This window comes from Suillus clintonianus (assembly GCF_016758775.1).
Source record: "Suillus clintonianus strain FC179 chromosome Unknown DEU56scaffold_11, whole genome shotgun sequence".
NCBI lineage: Eukaryota > Fungi > Basidiomycota > Agaricomycetes > Boletales > Suillaceae > Suillus > Suillus clintonianus.
This window is the reverse complement of record NW_024539235.1, coordinates 265,813-282,412: the sequence shown is the minus strand read 5'-3', so window position 1 is coordinate 282,412 and position 16,600 is coordinate 265,813. Positions and strand designations below refer to the sequence as shown.

Below are 16,600 nucleotides of genomic sequence, written 5' to 3'. Positions count from 1 at the left end.
CAGAAATGAAGTAACACGTGACTTGCATACTTGGCGGTAGCACAGCCGCCGACCAGAAAGTAATCAGGTTACAGGTATCTATTAAAAAAATTCTATTTGCTCTCCCAAAAAAACACATCATCGTCATGCTCTTTTCAAACTCTCAACAATTGTTGTCTCTGGCTCCCTAGTGAACGTTCGCGACAAATGATCGACGCCAGAAGTGACTGCTCAACTACTTACAAAATGCTATGCATTGGTCCCGAAATATTCCCTCTTCGTCGATGCTGGTACTACATCGGGCTGCGAAACGGTAGACCCTGGTTTGGGGCGGTGCGTGTCGACGGCGTCGATAGGGAGAGTGTACCTGTGGCTTGTAAGTTCTTCGAAATGCAGAGAAAGCAGGTGGAGGAAAAATGAAGGGGAAATTGAAGAGGAAAATCTCACCGTGCCTCATCGCAACCATATGCCTTCGGAGTGAGTTTGATTACGGTATGCAACGGTACATTGATGTAAGGCAGATCAGCTTGTGGGAGATCGTGAAAGTACGCGTAGAGGCAACGGAGGATTGCCTGCCGTAATAGTCAGCACAAATTATTACCATGAATTGAACGTAGCAGAATCAGGGCATAAATTTGAATATAGCGAGGCTGTGTTCTAGAGGCGGGAATCCACACGTACTTGATGTCCAAAGATCAATATGTTTTCCTGCCGCTCAAGTTCCATGATGACAGGCTCGAGGCGCACGACAACATCTCGGTAGGACTCGCCGCCTCGGTAACGATAGTTGAATTTATCTTCATCACGGTTGGCAAAATCTTCGGGGTAGGCTTGCTGAAGTGCGAAAAGGAAATTGTATTAAAATGTCAAGTAAGAAGCATTGACAGAAAGCGGTATGCACCTCAATCTCCTCGTAAGTCATACCGTCACAGACGCCGGCGTCGAGTTCATCAAGAGATTTCCAAGTAAGCTTGGGATAGGGAAGTTCTCCAGCGGTTTGGATCGTGCGTTGAAGGGTCGAAGTCCAGACCTGTACGTTTGAGATAAAGTTCTGTATCATGACCAGAAGTAGACAAGTACAATAAGTGGTGCATCCCCAATGTTGTTTCGTACGAGCTCAGGGAGCGCGTGAGCGTATGCAAGACCGCGTTCTGAAAGTAGTGAGTCCCCGCCAATCCGGCCGTCGACGTTGAATTGGCTTTCGCCGTGCTACAACAAGACTTGAGTCAAAGTTTCTAAATTTTCAAAAGACGCACTCTGGAAAGAAATATGTTGCGTGGCTTCACATGCAGATTCATTAAATAAAAGGCAATGCGGCTTTGCAAGTAACCATTGATTCTGCTGAGCGTGACTTCATTGCCAACATCTGTGATTCGCAGATAGCTAAGGTGGGGTTCAGTGATGGTCTCGTAGACGGCCTCGTACTCCTTGATGCGGCGGAGGAAGTCCCGTTCAGCCACCTCACGGGGAAGGTCCTTGTAGTCCGGGTCGCCGGAGGATACCTTGAGGGCAACGTTGGCGGCAATGACAGCGGGATCGTTGCATATGGACTCGAGGAAGATGACGGACATGCCCTTTTCTTTGGCAACGCGGGCGGAGATTTTGGCGCTGAGTGAGGAGGGATTAGCTATTGCTGGGAGATGATCACGTTGAATGGTGGGCGTACCGTCTCATACGGGTACTGTTGGTTGCGTCTGAAGGGTGTGAATGGTATGACTGGAGTGGAGAGGGAAAATATACCGTGTATGGCGACGTTGCCGCCCCTTTTCAGCCATCTAATGAGCATCTCGAGGCTGTCTTCTGCGAGCTGCTCGCGAAGCTTGGTGGCTTCTACGTTGTTGTGGCTAAAGTAGCTAGAAGTGTGATCTTCGAGGATGCCACTCCTGCAAGAGGTGAAGTGTATAGAATGGACGAAGAAACACTACGTACTGCTGAGCTTTGTGGTGCGCGCGTGAGCGGCGAAGTTGACCAACATTGAAGACCTAATTGACTGTAAGTATCTTATTAGCCTGAGGACAAGGGTAGCAGACCTGTACGTCATACTCTAGCCACTAGGGAGGGTAAGTAGGATGTCTGATGACAGGGAGAAGGGTGAACCTTGAGATAACGCATGAGCTTGTTGCTGAGGTAGGATTTGCCACGGGCGGGCAATCCTACCATCGCAAGGACGATCTTTGCTTCGGAGTAGTCTGGTTTGGCGACTTGCATGATAGAATGATAAATGAGTGAGGAACAAGAGGGGCGTGACAAGACGAACCTTTGTTCCCGATACCAACGACGGAGCGTGGGGGTGTCGGGGCCTGAGAGCCTTTCCGACTGGAGGCAGTGGACTCGTCGAATTGCTTTAGCCTGTGCAAGATGTCCAATCGTCAATTTATAGCTTAGAGATGAGAGCACAAAATCAGATAGATAGAGGACTGAGGACTGACATTGGCCCACCAGCACGAAATATGGCAGGTGGACGGCCGCGAACGACACTGTCTGGGACGGCGTCTGTATTGTCTGCCATGTCTTCGATGGCACCGAGGGCTGCGGTAAGCTCTGAGGAGATAATGGGAAAGTGAACTCTGTTGTGATCTTCGTGCGGATGATCCATGGCGCTGAAAAGTAAGCTTAAGCAGTGATTGTGACTCTCAAGTACTGTCTTGAATCTTGATCGACTCCTGGTGATATGATAACTTGATGATCTGAACTTCAAGCACGTGCCTCATGCAACTGGACGTCGACCATGCAAGCAAAAGGTTTTCATTCAACGCTTTCAACTGAAATTCCTCTCCATGCACGGCATGAGTATGCAGCATGCAACTTGTTTGTCCTCCACGAACTCCCGCCCGACATTATCGTTGACTCGTTTGAGCTCGATGACCATAGACTCCACTTCCAATTTGCGGGAAATACGGATCTGGAGCTACCCACGTCGGGGGTAGCGAATGAATCTGGCTGGCTGCTGGTCGCCGTTAAGCCGGAGACAGACTTGGTCATGGTGGACGTGCCTCTCCATGTTAGGTACGGTATGCCGCGCGAGGGTAATCTACGTCACATCATCCAGCTCCCTCCTCCGACTTGTTTCTGGGCTTGTCCTTCCTCATGTACGTTTCAAACTATCTTCTGTCGCCCAAATCTTACTTTTTGTTGTTAAAAAAGACAAATCACTCCACAGCGCACTCCCGCCCCAGTCACCCAAATTCCACATGCTCAATTCCTCCACTCAGTTTAAAATCCTTCAACATACAACTTCATCGCATATCTCATTCGACGTTCCTGTCGGCAACATCAATCACATCCTCTATATCGAGTTATGTACTGCGACTGTTACCCTCCTTGCCTTTGTCTACATTGCCAAGCACTGTTCAAGGACACTCTCCAAAATCCTCCATTCTGCACACCTCAAGATGCAATAGCTCTTTTTAGCACAGAGTATAGAACGGCGAGTGCAATATTAGTCCCATAACCACACCAACCAATGAAACGCGTGAACGTGATCAGCGACCGCTCCCCTACACGATCACACACCGTCGTTGCTTCACCATCTTCCCCCAGCGTCCCTTCATACTCTCTCGTAATGCAAGGTTGAACACGTCTTGCACACCACTTCCTGTCTTTGCTGAGCACTCAATGTACTTGGCACCGATTTCTCGTGCCACCGTGCCACCTTGCTCAGGTGTCACTGGCACCTGACCCTGCGCGCCAAGCATGCGCCGTGTTTGTTCGTCCCGCCGCAGGTCAGTCTTAGTTCCAACGAGGATAAGAGGTGTTCCTTCGCAAAAGTGGGCAACTTCAGGGTACCACTGGGAATTTTTGGTCAACATGACTGGGCTTGACGCGCTGGTCAGCGACATACCTTATCTTGCACATTTCCGAGCGAGACAGGAAAATCGATAGAGAACACGATCAGGATGACGTCGGATTCGGGATAGGATAGTGGTCGTAGTCGGTCGTATTCTTCCTGCCCTGCGGTGTCCCAAAGTGCTAGCTCTACCAGTTTGCCGTCGAATTGGATTTGCGTGACATAGTTTTCGAATACAGTGGGTATGTAAGACTGCAGTCATACGTGGACGACTGAATGAGTACATATGAATGGGCGACAGGCGTAACTCATGCATACCTCAGGAAATCTATTCTCTGCGTATACGATGAGGAGACAAGTCTTCCCGCATCCGCCTTGAGTGTAGTGGATTGAGCGTGGGCACGGACACTGAAGAGACAAGGGCAAGGGTCCGCGCACCATCTCCAACCACCACCAGCTTCTTCTTCATGTCGGGTCTTCGGGAGTCCATTGGCAGCGGATAGAATTATGATTCGGGTGAGCAATGGATAAAGAGATTAGGGACGGGATGGACAGCGAGCTGGAACAGATAAAGGAAGTCTTCAGGAAGTCTTAATTCGTTGCTCGTTCAAAGCGGACAATTCCAAACGCGTTGTCCCAATGCACCACTGGTCACGTGATGACGAAGGTACATGAACAGCCCTTGCAATCTACAAGGATGCATGTCATCTATTTTCTGGCCATGCGATGTCGTAAGGAGCGGGTTCTGCTACGGGTGGGACCATCCCGCACTATGTGTAGCGGGTGTACTAGATGTCGAGGAGGTGCGTCAGATGGTCACAATATTTGCGGTTTGAACTTTGTCGTAATCAGTGATTGCCCCCGCACAGGACTCACATGCAGACGCTCTACTCCAACGTGTCGCTCGTTCCGAGGAAGCCCAAGCCCTGATTAAAACTTGCGGTACTCCACGCGTTCTCGGACGTTGTCTATTCAGCTCGTTCGTGAGGTCATCATACCCCCTACCGGATGTCGAAATGTTCTGCGGCCCCTCACGGTTTGATGCTCCTCTCGTGTCCGATATACAACTGACTTTGATATCAGGGCATGCTCTACTGCATACATATACTACCATCGTCATGATACAAATTCTTTGAGGTTTTATGCCTTGGGTTCGAATGGAACACATCTTTTCGATCTTGAGGATGAGGTCTTGCGCTCGAGCTTGAAGCACGATTTTTCTCATATCGCGACACCGCCATCGCAAAGCGCGTCGAATACAGGGCAGATTCTCGTCAATCAAGCATGTTTTCCAATAATTACCCGCGCCATTTGCTGAAGCTTGCCTGCTGTAGTGGAACTCTGCGAAATCTCTCGAGCACTTCCTAGAGCATGAGCAACGTGCTCAGACTACCGTCATCCAAGAGTCCAATGCTCGCTTTCAAGATTTTTCAACGTTTACGGCTATCGATAAGAAAATCCAATGTTTAATCGACAGAATCGAAAGTTCGACTAATCTTTTCTGGCGTGTCACGTCCTTTGTCTTCATCTATTCGAGAGAATTTAGCATCATAGGTAGGCATTGTGTTATTTACCGGGATCTGATGCTCAGCTTGCACCCAGTCCAGCAGATTGAATTCAGGGCGAGGAAGTTGCGTCGCTTGCTCCGTGGTGTGCAAGCTGTTCCAAATGGGGACGTGGGCCTCAAGTCTTCTCAATATATTGAGTGCGGGTCCTTGTTCGATACTTTTAGTTCAACACGCTCAAATTTATTTTTTCAAAGGTTTTACAACACCCTTTGGATCATTTTGAATGATCTCATCATTGGGATCGCGCTTCGTCAGTTTTTACGTCAGGACCCAGAGGCTTTTCTGCACTTTTTCAAGCTCACCTTCGAGGTCCGAAGTGTTGAACATTGCACCATACTCTTTCTGACATAAATGTCTAGGATAAGGCCGTCCATGAAATACGACAGATCCTTCTGTGGCTAGACAGCTGGCCTGCCGGCCTAAAGCTCAACACCGAGCTCAGCCGATTCTACTCGCACAGCTTCATGGGATTGATCGCGCTTTGGAATAGTGCGTATTGACGCGCGGCTCTGCATGATATTCTGCACAATCCTCATTGGTGTACAGGAATTTTCCGGATCGTCATACCTCTCCTTCCCATGTTATTCAGTGCACTTGAACTTGGGAGTGTATTTGGGGTGACGATGGCGCTCGCCATGGCGTGTGATATCATCTGCGTCTTTACGGCACATGTACAACTGTGCTATTTGGTCTCGGTGACCGTGTATGGCCATTTGTTACGCTTGGTGGCGTCGCTTTGGAATCTTTTTCGAGGTGAGGCCTTCCGCGATTTTATAATGAGAGCTAGCAATAACACAATCAAGGGCGACGACAAAACGTCCTAAGGAATCGGACAGATCCTTGGGACTACGATGTTGATCAGCTACTTTTTGGGACTATTCTCTTCACTCTCGTCGCTTATCTCTTTCCTACCGTTCTGGTGTACTACATTCTATTCGCTACAGTGAGTCTTAGCATCAATATTGGTGGCGTATGTTAACTCACTTGGGTACTAGATGCGTGTCTCGACCATCTTAGTGTATGCGAGTTTGGAGACGGCGCTTGCGTTCATGAATTATTTTCCACTTTTTGCATTGATGCTGAGAGTCAAAGATTCACAGCGATCACCTGGTTAGTGACTTAGGACTAGTCGGTGTATGCACTGAAGGAAAAACCCTAGGTGACCTTTATATGAGGGTGAAATCAACCAAGGGCGGAAATGGCGTAGATGTTTCTGTCGAGGTGGGCCATACTTTCTCGTGATTGCGATACTTAGTAGTTCTGTTTCACAGAGCCACCCATTGCCTCTTGCTGTCACTTTCAGCCAGTATGGTGCGTCTCCCTAATGTGGTCGGTAAAATTGCATCTTAACATGGAAGACAGTGGAGCTATGGAGGCGATTGGCAAATCATTATCATCCTTTTCGTCTCGTGTGGTATGTTATGTCGGGTCGAGTTCTCGATACCATCCCGAGAACATATCCATAGCACTACATGACAACTCTGTAAAGTGTGTTCCTGGACCTAAACAAGGTCCTGGTCACCTGGGCTACCCAATAAGTAACTTAATGACTTTGGCAAGGGGTACCTGCTTGGGAAATGCTGAACAAGAGGGGGGGAGGGGGGGGGGGGGGGTTCCCCCAAAGGTCCTTATTGGCATGACCTTGGGGGTGTCAAAATGCCTCCTGTTGGGTTCAAACACCAGTATGAGCACCAAATATATATTATTGTAACAAAAATAGATTGTCTCAGATTGTGGAAAGAGATGACAGATATGATAATCACACCTGTGACTCCCACGTAAGTACTGTAATTAGTAGTGATAGACCGGGCCCTCCGCACCTCTAAGTAGTACTGGATATAGTGAACCAGGGCTTGGTTCAATAATTGTTCAATATATATTCCCAGGGACTTGCAGTTTCTTTGCCCAGCGGTGTGTGGTAACGGTAGCCGTGGCTATAATTAGAGATACCGCCGGGTAACAATGTCCGTTCCTGACGCCGGCAATGTCCGCCCTTCGTGCTCGCTGTTGCGCACAGCGAGCACGTCGTTCTCGCTCATACCTGGGTCAATTTGTGGCGCGTTTTTTGCATTGCATAGGGCGTAGCAGGTACATAAAGAGCAGGTGGTACACGGTAAGCTTAAACTACGTATCAAAGTAGTAATGAATAAGTCCTTCCCACCCACTCCAACCAACTCATGAGTCCATGGCGATATGCAGAACGTTCTGTAGGGCTTCGGCAGCCTCCTCCATATTCATTAGTTCCTCTTCGTTATCGTCAAGATCATCCGCGGACTCTGTAGCAAGCGGCTTCAAGCTGGAGGAGGAAATGAGGGTGTTGGGTGTCAGGGATGTCAGCCTTGCAGGAATGCTGGCGTGCGGTAGGCTTGTACTCTCTCCGGTGCCTCTAAGGACACACACTCCAGGGACAATGGTGCCAGAGAACCCAGGAAGTCTGGCGATGTCTTGCAAGTGTTTGATGTGACAAAAGTTGAACCTGCCTCGGGCTTGCCGCCGCAAACTGATCTGATGTGCGAGAGCTGGACTAAAGGCCTCCGCTTGTTGCTGACACTCGCGAAGGTAGTGATCCTCATCATGTATATATGAGGCAAGGCAGCGCACCTCAACATTGAGTCGGGTGATCTCTTCTTTAGCACGACAGTGTTTGAAATATAAGTCAGTGGCTTGGCGAGCTGCTGGCGTTGCCCATTGCCGTTGTGAGACGTCGGAACGTGAGTCACGAAGGAGGTCGAAGTCTGCAAGAAATGCATACTCCACCACCTCCTCCCATTTCAACATCCGGCGTGGAGGGGACAATGCACGCACTGCAGCGTTATAGCGGTCAAGAGCATTCCTGATTGCCATAGAACGAGTTTGCAATGCCTTGGCGATGTGTTTGCGCATCTTATAGCCTATAAAATTTTGATTAGCAGTGGCAGTAGTGTGAAGGAAAGACTCACCCGTGCCAGACCTATTCATTTTGGTGAGCTCGAAAATCCGTGCCACAATGAGGCCTTCCAACTGGTCAAGCGAGCGCTGGTATTTTCGGTTAGCAATGAGACGTCCTGCGTTTTGCCAGTCGGCGTCTTCGGGTGTCCAGCGATGCAAGATCCCGAGTTTTTGTTCAAGCTCTTGCACGACTCCCAAGTCCTTCTCAAAATTCTCCAGGGCATGCCTTCTGGTCGTCTCAAGCCGTCTTGTCGCGCTCTCGTCGGATGCCAAGCTATGGGCATTTGAAGGTGTGGACATAGCCCACAGTGAGCTGGCAGTATCCAGTTCGTTCCTGTAAAATTAAGAGTGAGTCAGTGGCTTAGTGTGGAATCCAAGAAGCTTACTTGCTGGCGCTCAGATTGACCAACTTCTGCCAATACTCCATCTGCAACGTCTCGAGCTCGGGCTCGGTGCAAAGACCCTGGAGGTAAACTTTCTCCTCTTTCAACCACTCATCGAAAGTAGATTCCTCGGTAACGTTGATATCTTGCATGAGCTTCGGTAGCGTTATTTGGCTGTCACAAATGATATCGAGGGCTTGCTTGTAGTTATGGTACAGAAAATTTGCTGTGAGACTAGTTAGAACACACTCCGGTACAATTGAGAGCGAAATACGTACATAAATTCGCGTACACCTCATAGTCATCATTGTGTTCAAAATAATTTGTAATACCTTGCTGACGGTGGAAGATGCTGGCATAGCGCATTGTCGACGCTAATGCATTTGACTTCGAGAAGGTACGTTCACATGTCTCCAAGTCTTCGAGCCCTAGACCAGAAACATACGTTGCGAGGTGGTCGAGCTGACAAAGCCGTTTGTGAGCGTGCCCGTGAAAAGCACCGACCAGCGATGTGTAGTTGAGGGATTGTGCACGGGTACCCAATGAACTGTTGTCGAGCGTTGTCTTGAATTGACATCCGATGTCGTATCCACCACCGAGGTCGCTACCAAATGTGTCGAGAAGCTTCGAAACCACAGCAAGTGGATATTTTGCCCTGACATAAGAGATGATTGAAGCTGTTAGTTAATGATTGAACATTGGAGAAGATGCAACTCACAATTCCCTGCTCTGTACCATATCAGCCATCACCAGACTAAAGCCATGGTGGCAGACGGCAATAAATATACCTGTTTCATCATACACTCCCCACATCCGTTTAGTCTTTTCGTCATCCATGTTTTTCCATCGTCCTGCACACGGATTCTCCTGATGTTACAACATAAGCATTGAATGAAAAAAAAAAGTACTCCATGTGGCACGCACTGTGTCATCGGTGCCTATAGTAGTGTTTGCCTCTTCTTGACGACCATTTCCCCAACTGTTGACATAGTCGCGAGGGAGATATCGGTCACCTCGGACTTGTTGCGTTGTGGGGAGTTCAGATGACTGAGTGTCCTCGTCATCTACACCAAGCGTTCGCTGAAGAATGCGCTTCAACGAGTCGTTGCCATCCATGGCGTACAGGAGCTTGAATGTGAGTTGATCTTCGTCCGCCAATGTATAAGTGCATGATGGACATGCATGCTTGAGGCGCCAATCAGGCGTGTTGCGATTAAGGACTTCAGCCACGAGTGCATCAACACTTGAGCGGACCTGTAGATATAGATCAAACGCTATGGTCAGTTGACGTGAGAGGTAGCGACGATATTCAACCTTAAGTCTTGTCAATAATTAGTGAGACAGAGGGCCAAAAATGTACCGCATGCAAATCACAAAGAGTCTTGGCAAATGCTTGCATCGAGAAATGCAGGTCACGTAGATGTGCGATTCGGTAGAACTCAAGGGCATCCACTGTCACAGCAACAGATGGAGAGATCGGAGAACAAGGGATTACACCCTGACGAACGAGGGCAGAAGCGATAAAGGAGTCGGTGGCCTTGAGGGTGAGAGTTACCTTCTCAGCGCCTATCACAATGCCGTGAGGTGCTCACAGCTGACAAAACAAATGAGCGACTCACAAAATAAATCAACGATAGTCGCAGTCCATGATCCTGAGTCTGCTCCTACCTCAGTGAGAGCATCCTTTGCCATTTGATGGAAAAAGCCAGGTCTTGTCCCACTTCGAACACGCTGCAAACTCCATTCAAGGTAAGCTTCTGTAATCGCCGGAAGCTGGGCATCAAATGCGTCTACACGGTGTTGGACTCGATCACGGCGTGTGCGATGATCATTACGTCGTGGACCATGGCCCTTGGGTGTGGTCCTGCATGGTTGCAGCCAAGGTAAGTTCAAGAAGGAACATAGAATAATGGACTCACCCTTTCCAGAAGTCGCCCATTATCTCCTGAGCAAGGTCTTCCAACTCTCTCCCGCTGTGACTGATTTCGAGTTGCTGATCTCCTCGCAAGATCTCGTTGAAATCCGACGAAAAGTCCATACTCATGTCATCGTCGGCACCATCATGACGCTCAACCAAGGCTTGTAATGCCTGGCGTTGTTCTAAAGTCATTGCTAGTAAAAGGTTGTGAGTTTTTCAAGAATTCCAAAAATTCAAATTGCTCACCTTCCAGACGTTCGATCTTGCGAGCCTGCGCACGAGCAGCACATTGCAAGAGGGCTTTAGGACCTGCAAGAGTGTTAGTTGCCAACCGACGACCATTCCGATCGCGTGTTGAACCCAGCTGCCGGACCTTTTGACTGGATAGTCCAGTCCGATTGTGCAGTCTTGAAGATCTTGGGGCCATCAATGTCTTCGGTCTTGACCAATCAACAATGTTTGCATAGACAATGTCACGGTAAGTCTTTACTCACGTGACATATGATACAACACTTGTTACGCACCCGCCAGTGACTTTTTCACTCAAAGACATGAGGTCCCGCTATTCAACAGCGACCTCTACTAAGTCTTCCCGCTCCACGGCAAGCAATAATGTCAGTAGTGGTGGACTTGAAGATTTTCTGAGCGCAATGAAGATTTCAGGTTCATTTTGTTTGCTCACTTCACAGTATCCGAGTCTTGCTGTATCTCTCACCCATTGTCAGATATAAGCTTTAACTCCGTGACGTACTCAAAGAAGACAGTCTAGGAATCAGTCACTTTCAAAATTGGGGATCCACACCGCACACCACGATCGCCTTCTCATTCACGTACTTGTTCGGATGTGGCAAAGCCAAAGCATCGTGATCGCCGATCAGCTGCAGAGTCGGATACTGCGCAATTCAGTACCACTCAACAAGCAACTGTAGCCTCGTGCACACCCCATCCTGATGAGCTGTATCTGCCTGCTGGCACTCAAGTTCAAGGATACTATGTGGTAACTGTTGGTCAGGAAGTTGGTATCTTTTTTCGCTGGTATGTTTTGATCACGTTTTAATGCTGTTGCTCACAATTGATTTGTTAGGCTTGACGCCAAAGCACGCGTTGACGGAATCAGCGGCGCATCTCATGCCAGATACGATCATTGGGCTGACGCACTGGAGTTGTACACGAGCCACTACAATACGGGACTGCTCCGTGCAGTTCCCACTGTTGGAGGACCGTTCTGGCCAGTTGGAATCATACACCCTACTCCACCTCCTAGTCCGACCACTACAGCCTCATCTACCAACTCCGAGGATCTTTGGTCTTATCTTGAAGACTTATCTGAGCACATGAGTCAGGTCTAACTAAGTACATAGAATAATATACTACGAGTGTACCCACGTTTTGAAGAATAGAAATTTAAGCACACCATTGATATTCACGATAATGCTGTTGTGGCAATGGAATGGTGAGAGGCAGGAGATAACACAAGGCTATTTCGTGTGGTGCGGCGGCACACGCAGACAACCTTGAATGAGATGTTGTTATGTCGGAGATTTCTATTTTTGGTTGGCGGTCCTTAAAATGAATTGGAAGCCCTCAATTTGCCGGCGGCATTACAACTCGCTTGGAAGGCAACCCGAAAATTTTGGAAGCCGCTTGAAAGCGACACCAGGGGGCTTCCAAGGCGGTCCCAAGACCATTCCAATTTAAGAGCAAATTGCAAGTCAAATATCAGTCACATGTCCTTCCAAGGCCTTAAAATCATTGCGTGTGGTTGAAATCAATTTTTTTTAATTGCAATACTATCCAAGGCCTTAAAATCATTGCGTGTGCTTGAAATCAATTTTTTTAAATTGCAATACTATCCAAATACATAATACAATCGCTACTGTAAATAGGTATTGCAACATTATAGACTCAATACCCGCGTATTGTAAATGCGAATCCTAAATACATCAGCCGCATCAGCAAACCGTTCCGTCAAACGAAACGAAACGGAGCTGGGCGCGGACCTTGTCGATGTGGCTTGCGAGGCTGGTTTGGGTCTCATGTAGCTCTGAGCGCAGCTCAAAGGAGGATCAAGACACTCACATCCTGCGAAGAGTGGGCAACGACATGGATCAGCATAGCTCGAGCTCAAAGGAGGATCAAGACACTCACATACTGCGAAGAGTGGGCAACGACTTGAGTCAGCATGACTCGAGCTCGAAGGAGAAAGGCCAGGGTGCTCTGGGGGAGGTGCAGGGGTTCTGAGTTTGCGGGTGCGACAGATGCGGGTGTGTGCAGAGGTGGTCGAGGCTTGTTGTGAATGCATGGGAGGAGGTGCAGGGGTTCTGGGTTTGCGGGCGTGGCAGATGCGGGTGTGGGTGCAGAGGTGGTCGAGGCTTGTTGTGAACGCATGGGAGGAGGTGCAGGGGTTCTGGGTTTGCGGGCGCGGCAGATGCGGGTGTGGGTGCAGAGGTGGTCGAGGCTTGTTGTGAACGCATGGGAGGGAGCAATTGGGGGAAGTGTGGTAGGTTTTGGGCTATGGGGAAGGGGGATAGTCAGTATGTAGGAATAAAGAGAGTGGCGGGGACAGACCACTTACACCGAGCCACTGAGCGTGTCGTGAATGTCATTCATTGAAGAGCTCAGGGAGTGCAGTTCTGCGCCAGTGTCATGGCTCTTCTGGAGTTCGCCTGGATGTTGGGAGGAAGAGAGGCGGATGTTGGGATGGCCTCTACGTGGGCAGCGACTTTGTGGTGGATGGTGGTCTTGTTGTCTTCACCGATAATGTCGATACCGAATTCCTGCAGGGGGGTTGGATTCAGATGGGTCAGACAGAGGGAAATGGGGCAGACATACCAGAGCTCGCGGCTGCCAGCGCTTCCACTGATACATGTTGCTTCAGGGAAATTCGTCGGCTGCGCAGGTGGAATAGGTTGTGATGTCGAAGGCATTGGGGGCAATGCGCCATTCTGTTGAGAAGATTGCTGAGTGACAGTGGCGAAGGGAATCCATTGGGACATGGTAGTCGGAATGTAAGTGAATGAGAGTGATTCCAAAACATTCCAAGTTCGGTTATTGTTTGGTACTGTTTAATTATTATTATAAATCATTACGTATTGAATTAATGGCGTCAACATAGACATAGCAATGACAATGATTGATTCAGATGGCTGAATTCTTGTCCGAGTCGACGTCGCTCTGTTGATTCGGATTCAAAATCTCTACTTAGTTGTATTGTAGTTGCATGTCTAGCTAATGTCACAATCAATGGATTTAAGATGATGCATTGCGTGAAAATTTAACCAGCAGACAATTCTATTTGAAAGTAAGGGATTGTCCAGGTATTGAATTACAGGTAATAACAATCGTTGAGCGCAGGATGAAGACAGTCTACTTAGTGATCCTTGATCGGCCCCTTCGCACACCACTGCCACTGACTACTGACAACAAAACCTCAGGTTCCTTTCCAGGAGCTTGATCCTCCGGGTCAGCACTGGTAGTAGTATTAGTATCATTGGCGGCCTTGCCCTTCCGCTTTGGCTTTGGCCTTGGCTTCGGCTTCTGGACAGCAGGTGGTTCCAGCTCGTCCTCATCAAGTACTGGCTGCGCTGCAGGTGGTGGGTCTCGACGACCGTCCTCAGCTAAAGCTAAACCTTGCATGGCGGCAGAGATTGATTGGGGACCGGGTATAGCAGGAGGTGCAGCAGGAGGTGTGGCAGGAGGTGCAGCGGGAGGTGCAGTGGGGGGTGCAGCAGGAGGTGCAGCAGGAGGTGTGGTGGGCGCCTCTGAATCGATGACAGGGCCAACTGCATCTAGTTCTGGTAGTTCGCCTCCGGTTTCCATTGCGTGCTCAAACATTTCTTCCCAGCTGTCCTGTGGACCGCTCGAGTCGTGTGAGGGGTCTGAACCGAGGATAGTTGAGGCAGAATGAGATGTCGCAAACAGCGCGTTGTTGAAAAACGTGAAGACCCCGTTTGCCCAGGCACCTCCGGTTAGCAGCGATTGTCGGTAGTAGTTATGGTAGTCTTTGTATGGAATCCGGGATTTGTCGCCGACTTCAACCAACTCTTTGTCGCCGGATAGGACAAATATAGCCTGAAACGCGTAAATATCAATGTTCCGCAGTGTAAGAAGAAGAAGCGTACAATAACGGCTGCTGCTGCGATGAGGCCAGGTGTTACAGCGCGTAACTCCCATATTTTGGCCTTCGTTTTTGGAGTGGGGACTGCGTTGGCAGCGAGTGAAGATCGGCCAAAAAGGGATGCTTTCAAGACCTATGAATGTGATTCAGTTTAGCGGAATTAAAGGAAGGGAAGAACCTACATAAACAAGCTTCGATGTTTTCAGAAAATCATCTCTGGCGAGACGGTCTGGACGCGGGAAAAGAACTGGAGCAAACTTGGTATATATGCCTTGGGGGTTGAGGAGCAGAGTTCGGCAAGCTGGCTCTGTGTCCCGTGCGTAACCTCTTATGAAGAACTTGGCATCCAGACTGAAAATCGCTGCTGCACATGACTTGATGTCTGAGAGCATTTCAGCGCGAACATTATTGACACCTTTCACAAACTGGAAAGACGGTCAGTTGATTGAGGAGGGTCTCAGATTATGGCACATACATGGGAGCCAAAGTTTTTGTGAGCCATCATATTGTGGTCGACTGGGGGAATGAATTGGAAAATTTCGGCTTTAACGCCATCCTGAATCGATAACGGTGAGAGCCACCGCTCCTTGCTCGAGAGGTCGATTCTGGGAGGTGGCCCACGCAAAGGGAAGATAGACGTTTCGACCCATAAGCAGTGCGTGACAGAGAACTTGCGTCCAAGATTTCTGATGCTGTCTTCCTTGGCGGCGAGGGCAAGGTCATTCTTGGTTAGTTTCGTCTTCCGACCTTTTGAAACTGTTGCCTCAAGCAAAGCGTTCTTCTTCAAAGCCTCTCGGTACTTCCCGCGCATGTCCAGAAGAAGTCTTTGCGCAAGTTCAAGTGCCTATAGTAGATATGTCAATGATCACTATCACAAACATTTGTCCGTATGTAATGAAAAGACGGAATTAACTTACTTTGCGAAGATCTTGAGTTGATGCGTTAGCAGCAGGGGCGACAATTGCATCGCGAATCCGCAATAAGTCTGCATCATCATTTGAATCTGAATCATCACCATCAGATCCGTCTGTGTCACTGGAGTTGCTGTTGATGTCTTCAATTTCTCGCGTAAAGTCTTCGCCTTGCTGAATTGGACGCATAATATCAGTCTCAGTATTAGCAGAGAGCGCAGTGAGGCAGAGTCGAAGAATGGCAGACTGGAGTCTCAGTCAGTCGCACAAGCTTTAAATCAACTCTCGCATTGACATGCGTTATGGGGGCCGTCGCAACGTTGACTGTAATGCGTGACATTGTTCTATTAGATAAAAACACACACCTTAGACTTGTTTAATTCAGACTGCAGCGTCGTCTAGATCGTGTCAGAATAAGACCCGTCGGTTGATGTAATAAGGCAACAGCATCAGCATCAACATCACACGCACAAATTAAATGGAGACTCATCACATCAGGCATGCACGTCATAGTGCGGTGCGTCATTGACATGTTGCAGGACTGATTCAGATACATAATATCAGTTATGCCAATGATACCCTGTGTGATGATATTTTGCGGCTTACCTGAATACATAATACAAGCATTGCGTGTTACAGTCCCCATGCAGAAAGCGGAAATGAATCATTGACAGTGCTGAAGGTACCCGAGCATCAACATGAGGCAGCAAGAACAGACCTGCAAAACGAGTCAGTGTCAAGTTCTGAGGGTGTTTGTGAAGAAATGTGGGAGCTTCACCTGGGAGTTAGACGAGGAGGGTGATGGAGGGCATATGCAATGAAATGCGGGAGTTTCGCTTGGGAATTTGAGGGTGAGCGCAGGTCGGTGCGGGGAAGGGCATATGCGATGAGATGCGGGAGTTTCACTTGGGAATTTGAGGGCGAGTGCAGGTTGGTGTGGGGAAGGGTATATGCGATGAAATGCGGGAGCTTGACTTGGGAATTGAGGCGAGTGCAGGTCAGTGCGGGG

General features: G+C 48.8%; 7 protein-coding genes across 7 annotated transcripts; 2 read left to right on the top strand and 5 right to left on the bottom strand.

Moving 5' to 3' along the window:
- Positions 1–6: 6 nt before the first annotated feature.
- DEU56DRAFT_781303 (bifunctional 6-phosphofructo-2-kinase fructose-2,6-bisphosphate 2-phosphatase) lies at positions 7–2,674 on the bottom strand. Its single transcript, XM_041352023.1, has 14 exons — positions 2,409–2,674; positions 2,237–2,328; positions 2,077–2,180; positions 2,010–2,030; positions 1,909–1,961; positions 1,720–1,862; positions 1,646–1,673; positions 1,236–1,587; positions 1,060–1,188; positions 881–1,009; positions 661–813; positions 427–551; positions 223–346; positions 7–166 (listed from the first exon to the last, which is right to left on the bottom strand). The coding sequence occupies exons 1-13, from the start codon at positions 2,573–2,575 to the stop codon at positions 229–231; spliced, it is 1,614 nt and encodes a 537-aa protein (XP_041212426.1). The 5' UTR covers positions 2,576–2,674; the 3' UTR covers positions 7–166; positions 223–228.
- Positions 2,675–3,769, top strand: DEU56DRAFT_781294 (PIG-X). Its single transcript, XM_041352022.1, has 3 exons — positions 2,675–3,068; positions 3,124–3,406; positions 3,466–3,769. Exons 1-2 carry the CDS (start codon positions 2,708–2,710, stop codon positions 3,378–3,380), a joined length of 618 nt encoding a protein of 205 aa, XP_041212425.1. The 5' UTR covers positions 2,675–2,707; the 3' UTR covers positions 3,381–3,406; positions 3,466–3,769.
- On the bottom strand, positions 3,434–4,415 carry DEU56DRAFT_56251 (signal transducer). The gene is made up of 4 exons (XM_041346823.1): positions 4,205–4,415; positions 4,085–4,140; positions 3,821–4,018; positions 3,434–3,767 (listed from the first exon to the last, which is right to left on the bottom strand). Exons 1-4 carry the CDS (start codon positions 4,254–4,256, stop codon positions 3,477–3,479), a joined length of 597 nt encoding a protein of 198 aa, XP_041212424.1. The 5' UTR covers positions 4,257–4,415; the 3' UTR covers positions 3,434–3,476.
- Positions 4,416–4,467: 52 nt separating this feature from the next.
- On the top strand, positions 4,468–6,659 carry DEU56DRAFT_908946 (N-acetylglucosaminyl transferase component-domain-containing protein; the record flags this gene model as incomplete). Its single annotated transcript, XM_041357054.1, has 12 exons — positions 4,468–4,569; positions 4,636–4,802; positions 4,850–5,039; positions 5,101–5,320; positions 5,369–5,471; positions 5,529–5,643; positions 5,694–5,823; positions 5,881–6,087; positions 6,138–6,277; positions 6,330–6,444; positions 6,494–6,555; positions 6,606–6,659. The coding sequence occupies 12 exons, from the start codon at positions 4,468–4,470 to the stop codon at positions 6,657–6,659; spliced, it is 1,605 nt and encodes a 534-aa protein (XP_041212423.1).
- An 850-nt stretch (positions 6,660–7,509) lies between these two features.
- On the bottom strand, positions 7,510–10,683 carry DEU56DRAFT_729669 (uncharacterized protein; the record flags this gene model as incomplete). The annotated part of the gene is made up of 9 exons (XM_041348113.1): positions 7,510–8,225; positions 8,274–8,596; positions 8,649–8,871; positions 8,924–9,300; positions 9,364–9,509; positions 9,570–9,959; positions 10,006–10,211; positions 10,265–10,509; positions 10,565–10,683. 9 exons carry the CDS (start codon positions 10,681–10,683, stop codon positions 7,510–7,512), a joined length of 2,745 nt encoding a protein of 914 aa, XP_041212422.1.
- Positions 10,684–12,382: 1,699 nt separating this feature from the next.
- Positions 12,383–13,585, bottom strand: DEU56DRAFT_56240 (uncharacterized protein). The gene is made up of 6 exons (XM_041346822.1): positions 13,396–13,585; positions 13,139–13,340; positions 12,712–13,075; positions 12,643–12,645; positions 12,564–12,585; positions 12,383–12,497 (listed from the first exon to the last, which is right to left on the bottom strand). Exons 2-6 carry the CDS (start codon positions 13,171–13,173, stop codon positions 12,469–12,471), a joined length of 453 nt encoding a protein of 150 aa, XP_041212421.1. The 5' UTR covers positions 13,174–13,340; positions 13,396–13,585; the 3' UTR covers positions 12,383–12,468.
- Positions 13,586–13,929: 344 nt separating this feature from the next.
- On the bottom strand, positions 13,930–15,931 carry DEU56DRAFT_908944 (uncharacterized protein; the record flags this gene model as incomplete). Its single annotated transcript, XM_041357053.1, has 6 exons — positions 13,930–14,634; positions 14,685–14,813; positions 14,863–15,105; positions 15,156–15,524; positions 15,598–15,837; positions 15,887–15,931. 6 exons carry the CDS (start codon positions 15,929–15,931, stop codon positions 13,930–13,932), a joined length of 1,731 nt encoding a protein of 576 aa, XP_041212420.1.
- Positions 15,932–16,600: the final 669 nt, after the last annotated feature.

What these genes read in the sequence shown, in the direction of transcription:
- DEU56DRAFT_781294 (XM_041352022.1), top strand. Translation starts at nt 2,708, where the DNA reads ATGCAAGCAAAAGGTTTTCATTCAACGCTTTCAACTGAAATTCCTCTC. An exon ending in CTGGGCTTGTCCTTCCTCAT is followed by an intron (nt 3,069 to 3,123) that starts GTACGTTTCAAA and finishes TTGTTAAAAAAG; the next exon opens with ACAAATCACTCCACAGCGCA.
- DEU56DRAFT_56251 (XM_041346823.1), bottom strand. Translation starts at nt 4,256, where the DNA reads ATGGACTCCCGAAGACCCGACATGAAGAAGAAGCTGGTGGTGGTTGGA. An exon ending in GCTGGTGGTGGTTGGAGATG is followed by an intron (nt 4,141 to 4,204) that starts GTGCGCGGACCC and finishes ACTACACTCAAG; the next exon opens with GCGGATGCGGGAAGACTTGT. An exon ending in TCGGAAATGTGCAAGATAAG is followed by an intron (nt 3,768 to 3,820) that starts GTATGTCGCTGA and finishes AAAAATTCCCAG; the next exon opens with TGGTACCCTGAAGTTGCCCA.
- DEU56DRAFT_56240 (XM_041346822.1), bottom strand. Translation starts at nt 13,173, where the DNA reads ATGAATGACATTCACGACACGCTCAGTGGCTCGGT. An exon ending in GACACGCTCAGTGGCTCGGT is followed by an intron (nt 13,076 to 13,138) that starts GTAAGTGGTCTG and finishes CCTTCCCCATAG; the next exon opens with CCCAAAACCTACCACACTTC. An exon ending in TCGCAAGCCACATCGACAAG is followed by an intron (nt 12,498 to 12,563) that starts GTCCGCGCCCAG and finishes TGATGTATTTAG; the next exon opens with GATTCGCATTTACAATACGC.
- DEU56DRAFT_781303 (XM_041352023.1), bottom strand. Translation starts at nt 2,575, where the DNA reads ATGGATCATCCGCACGAAGATCACAACAGAGTTCACTTTCCCATTATC. An exon ending in CGGCAACGTCGCCATACACG is followed by an intron (nt 1,674 to 1,719) that starts GTATATTTTCCC and finishes CACACCCTTCAG; the next exon opens with ACGCAACCAACAGTACCCGT. An exon ending in TTGGGGATGCACCACTTATT is followed by an intron (nt 1,010 to 1,059) that starts GTACTTGTCTAC and finishes TCAAACGTACAG; the next exon opens with GTCTGGACTTCGACCCTTCA.